Source organism: Cryptomeria japonica, chromosome 5, assembly GCF_030272615.1.
Source record: "Cryptomeria japonica chromosome 5, Sugi_1.0, whole genome shotgun sequence".
Taxonomy (NCBI): domain Eukaryota; kingdom Viridiplantae; phylum Streptophyta; class Pinopsida; order Cupressales; family Cupressaceae; genus Cryptomeria; species Cryptomeria japonica.
The window spans coordinates 853,647,311-853,652,686 of NC_081409.1; the positions used below are offsets into that span (position 1 = coordinate 853,647,311).

General features: G+C 40.2%; 1 protein-coding gene across 1 annotated transcript; it reads left to right on the forward strand.

The window, feature by feature from the left end:
• The first annotated feature begins 2,136 nt into the window (after nt 1–2,136).
• Nucleotides 2,137–4,697, forward strand: LOC131069451 (L-type lectin-domain containing receptor kinase IX.1). Its single transcript, XM_058004878.2, has one exon. The coding sequence runs from the start codon at nt 2,154–2,156 to the stop codon at nt 4,257–4,259; it is 2,106 nt and encodes a 701-aa protein (XP_057860861.2). The 5' UTR covers nt 2,137–2,153; the 3' UTR covers nt 4,260–4,697.
• Nucleotides 4,698–5,376: the final 679 nt, after the last annotated feature.

Sequence of the window (5,376 nt, forward strand, 5' to 3'; positions counted from 1 at the left end):
AGTTTCTTTTTCTACATATATAGGTGACGATTGGATTCAGACTGAACACAACGAATGCTCAGAATTTAAAATTAATGGGGAGCTTTGGAATGAAATGATGCAAGGCAATTTGGATACTTACGTGGAGGGTTTAGGGTTTGACCGAACACGATCCTAAGTGTTGTACCGTATTTGTTTACTCCTCAGGTAATGGTAATGTGAAGAATGGTCATGTAAGATTTTTGGTTTCTACAAAGAACATTATGAAGGTGATTCGGGTGACCCTTGATGGCATTTCTTTCCCCAAAATGACCAAAGGGAAATATAAAGAGGAATTTGATCATTTTTTTGAATTGGGGGAAGAGGTTTTTAGTCTTTAAAGTGGTTATAATAGGGAGGAACTACCAAGAATCTAGAAGGAGGCAACCCTATTGTTCACGAAGTATTTCACCGTAGATGGAAAGAAACAGAGGTTCCATTTATAGATCTTCCCCATTTTAAATCATCTACGCCATGGGGTAAGAATGAATTTTCCCTTCTAGGTTGTGTCCTCTTTGTCTCAATCTGTTTTTAAAGCCATTGTTAAAGGTAAATCCCCTCTTCATTAGGGCCTCATTTGTAGATTATATGAATTCCACATGGCTTTATCTCCCTATGGTGGGGTGTCTTCTACTAAGATTGGGTTCACCTATGATCCCAATTTATATATGGATCTTAGTGTTACTCCGTCTAACTCTAGAGAAGTGTCTTATTCGGGTTCTAAAATACCCACTAGGAAAAATCCTATTAGAATAGCCAAATTTCGGGCCATTGCCGCCACAAAAAAGGACCAAGATGTGGACACTAAGCCTGAGTTGCAATAGAATGTGAAGATTGTTGATGATTCTAGCTCAAAGTTTCTTTCCTCAAAAGAATCAAACTCCTCATACACCACAGGTTGGATTGGTCCCCTGCTAAAACTAGTGCTTACCCTAGCCTTTCCCCAATAAACCCTCCTTCCTCTGCTAATATCAGACCTTTGAGCTCTATCTCGATTCTAACTAAAATTGTGAAGGACCTGCATAAGGACGTGCAAAGGCATGACAAATTGTTAAAATGGCTCTTTGCACAGATGAATGTGGCCATCAAAAAGATCAATCAGGTGAAGGTGACGACTGAGTTAGAGGCTAGGGCTAACATTGGGGTGGACTATTTGGAGGAGGATAGAGTCAAGAGAATTGCCAACAATCTTGTTGGCATCATGGGGAAGTGGGGTAAAGTGGGCAAAAAGATCGATGATATGGACTCCAAGATCAAGATGGTAGGGACCAAACTTGAACCCGAAGAGGTCAAGAAAACCTAAGAGGTCCTTAAAAATAAAATTAAGGAGGTCAACCTTGCTTGCAAGAACCCAACTAGTAAGCACAATACCTTCTTATAGGCTATCTAGGACGAGATGGAAAGGAAAAGGGTGAAGCAAAGGGAATACATGGAGTCTCTAGCCACAAACTCTGGCCCCATGGTGTCTTTGGTTAAAGCCACCCCTGATTCCGCGTTGTTTTCCTTTGGCTTTGGGATTGGGTCAAGTAAATATGTGTCTTTTTTGATGAAGTGCTTGAAAAAGGGTTCCCCCATGTAGTAAACCATCTCTTTGTGTATGTGCTAGGTGCTTCATATGTGTTTTTGGTTGTCTCGATTCTTCTTTGTTTTACGTGTCTTTTAGTGCAATTGTCAGCGCTTTGTTTGCTCTGCTGAATCTTTATAATATTTTGGTGGTTTTTTTTTTTGGTTGGTTGTGCATCCCTCATGCACTCTTGATATTGCTTTGTACATATGTAAGGGTGTGGACTTATCCCACTTTTATTAATGAAAACTTAACGAAGAATCCGAAACATCACTTTTGCGATCTAGAAACCTGGTGGTTGTGACACGTACTTGACAACGGGAATTGCGACTTAAAAAGTGTGGTAGTTGTGTGTCACGTACTTGACTCGGGGAAACTCTCCACGACCCCACCAGTCAACTTGTCACAATCCGATTATAGGACGAAAATGGCACAAGAAGAATAGTACCCGTGAAATATGATGATAATGGAGGAAATTTCTTCCAGACGTGCTAGCTACGCTAGTACTGATATTATTCCACACATTTTCCTTTTCCAAGACTCTTTCATTTTCCTTTTCCAAGACTCTTTCATGGCTGTTTCTACCCTAAAAGCAGTCCTTGTTTTTGTTATATTGCATTTTTTCGTATCAGAAATTTCGGCTATCGAAGCCAAAATTGTCCAAGCTAGCTATGAATGGAATGCTTCCACTGCAGATAGTTCTCCTGCAGATCGTATTGGACTTATTGGAGATGCAATTTTTGACTCTGAAAATATATTACAAATTACAAATGATGTCAGGGGTTTAAGCGACGGATCTGCAGGGGGATTGATATATAATGAAACGATTCCTCTATGGGACGCTTCTACTAAAGCTGTTGCCAACTTTACCACACATTTTCAATTCCGATTCAATTGGACAAACAAAAGCACTGATAGTATTAAAGATTATGGTGGGAGTGGGCTAACTTTTTACATGGCGCGTAAAGAATCGGATTACAGTATGTCATTCAGAGGCAAGGGTGCATATATTGGCCTTTTTAATAGTCATAATGACGGGAACTCATCAAACAGACTTGTTGCGGTTGAATTCGACACATATAAGAATAGTCCGTGGGATGCAGACGGTAACCACATTGGAATTGATGTCAACACAATCAGGTCATCAGCCACTCTTCCTCTAGATCACAGATTGAATGGCGCTGAAATGTGGAATGCTCGGGTAGATTACAAAGGTGGAGAAAATGTGTTGGAAGTTCTTGCTTCGTGCATATGCAACGGCAAAGGACCATGGAAATTGTCACATAGAATAAATCTGACACAATATCTTCCGGAAGATATTGTGGTGGGATTTTCCGCAGCAGCATACGAGTCAAGTGAAAGTCGCGAACTGATCTATTGGAACTTCACCAGCACCATTTCTAAATCTTTGAAGGGTGCAGGGAAAAAGGAATTCCTATGGAAAGTAACCATAGCAATCGGCTTTCCAAGTTTGATTATAGCTAGTTTGATCTCTTTTATCATGTATTATAAAAAGCGAAGCAGAGCAACATCTGAAAGCATGGAAGACCTGCAAGAGTCAGATATGGAGGCAGATGCAGATATAGAGATGGCGTTGGATCATATTCCCCGTAAATTTACCTACTGGGAGCTCTGCGCGGGTACTAATAATTTCAGCGAATCCTGCAAGCTGGGACATGGAGGTTTCGGCGATGTCTACAAAGCCATTATAGTGCAATCAGATGAAATTGTGGCAGTAAAACGCATATCGGCGGGATCAAGGCAAGGGAAAAAGGAATATCTTGCAGAAATAAGAACAATCACCCGTCTGCGGCATCGGAATTTGGTTCAGCTGCTGGGTTGGTGCCATGAAAAAGCTCGACTTATGTTGGTCTACGAATATATGCCTAATGGAAGTTTAGACAATTTCCTTTTCGGAGGAAGAAGAGGAGAGCTAGATTGGGGGCGCAGGTACAAAATTGCATCTGGTATAGCCTCTGCTCTGCTTTACCTTCACGAGTTGTGGGATGAATGTGTGGTGCACAGAGACGTTAAGTCAAGCAATGTTATGCTGGATTCAGATTTCAATGCGAAGCTTGGAGATTTCGGATTGGCAAGGCTAGTGAAGCATAACCAATGCTCCCAAACATCCACTATAGCAGGAACTCTCGGATACCTGGCTCCTGAATGTGCAGTCACAGGAATCTTCGGCTCAGAATCAGACGTCTTCAGCTTTGGTGCCGTTGCCTTGGAAATTGCCTGCAGAAAGCCAGTCCTTGGTTTCAGCCTGGGAGAATCAGTGATACGCCTTGTGGAGTGGGTGTGGGATTTATATGGCCAAGGAAGATTGTTTGAAGCAGCCGATAGCAGTTTAAATGGAGAGTTTGACAGGGTAGAAATGGAGACGCTGATTATGATAGGACTATGGTGCTCGCATCCAGATCCTTTTACCAGACCCAAAATAAGGGAAGTCCTCCAGTTCTTAAACTTTGACGTGCCGCTGCCTCGTCTTCCACCCACGCTGCCTACGGCATCATACTCTACTCTTGGAAAAGGCTCGTACTTTGAGACGGCTTCTACATCAGATATTTCTCGACCAGCTGGGTCTAGTTCGCAGGAGATGAGCTTGTTTTCAAGCTCTGCAGCTTCTTCTTCTACTCTGGCGTCTGCATCGACCAATTTAAGCATATCCAAATAATAGCAAAAGGTTTTCCTCAACATTAGTTTTAATTTCTCAACAATTAGATAGCTGTACTTTTCTTGTAAGAATACATATAAGGTATTCTAATAATGGCCGCAGTTAGACATAGGCAAATAGTTGTATGGCTCGCAGTAAAATATTTCTTCTTTCGCAACCTATGTCAAAGTACAAGCGGTCTGATATAGCAGCTCGCTTATTATGTTGTGTAATAGGGTGAAATATGTTTTCTTTGAATTGTACGTGTCAGCGGAAAATTGGACTATATTAATGGCTTCTGTCAGGCAAAATGATTGCCTGTCTCAAGCAATTTGGCAATCTTAAGTTTTCCATGATGTAATCGTTGATGTTTGAGCGTTAATTTTCGTTTATAATAAGATTTCGCAGATTTATTAATACGATTGGAGAATGGGAAATGCAATTTTGGAGCTTCATTGAGTCGTCAATCTCTGTCCAACTTGGGATGCATCAGTGTCAGAAATATGAAGAGTACGTTTTACGATCTTTTATTTGCTGTAAGGGTGTTCTATTATTGAATTCTTTTAATCTTTTTAGTAATCAGTCTATCTTCCTTTTTTTTTTTTTTGAGGGTGTTTTATTTTCCAACATCTCAATTAAGCAACGTTGAACGACGGGATTTTGACTGCTGATGGTTTTGTCGCACTGGACACTAATTTAATGTTGGACTGAGTGGTTTTGTGTCGACGAATATAAAGTTAATCTTAGGCTTTTTAAAATTGGATGCTCTACCGTTGAAATTGTCCATCTCTGATTTAGATATGATTCATTTTCCAAAATACCACTTGAACCAGAATATAGGTGGTGAGAATCCTAATTTGACCTGGACTCTACCTAATTGAACGTTTATACCATATTAAGCATTTCATAGATCAACTACTAACCAAATCTGATACCTTTCATTTACAACAGGATATTCTAACACTAGACTACTTAGCCTTTCAATATTCTATCACTAGATTACTGACCTCTTTAGTGACAGATCCAATTTTTAATTCAAATATGACTTAGTTTCCAGTAAAAATATAACATTTCCCTGTCTTTAGTATCTTCTATTCTAACCGAAGATTATTCTATGTATCACATTTTCGTATTCTAC

Excerpts from the sequence above, each read along its gene's own strand:
- LOC131069451 (XM_058004878.2), top strand. The coding sequence starts at position 2,154 with ATGGCTGTTTCTACCCTAAAAGCAGTCCTTGTTTTTGTTATATTGCAT.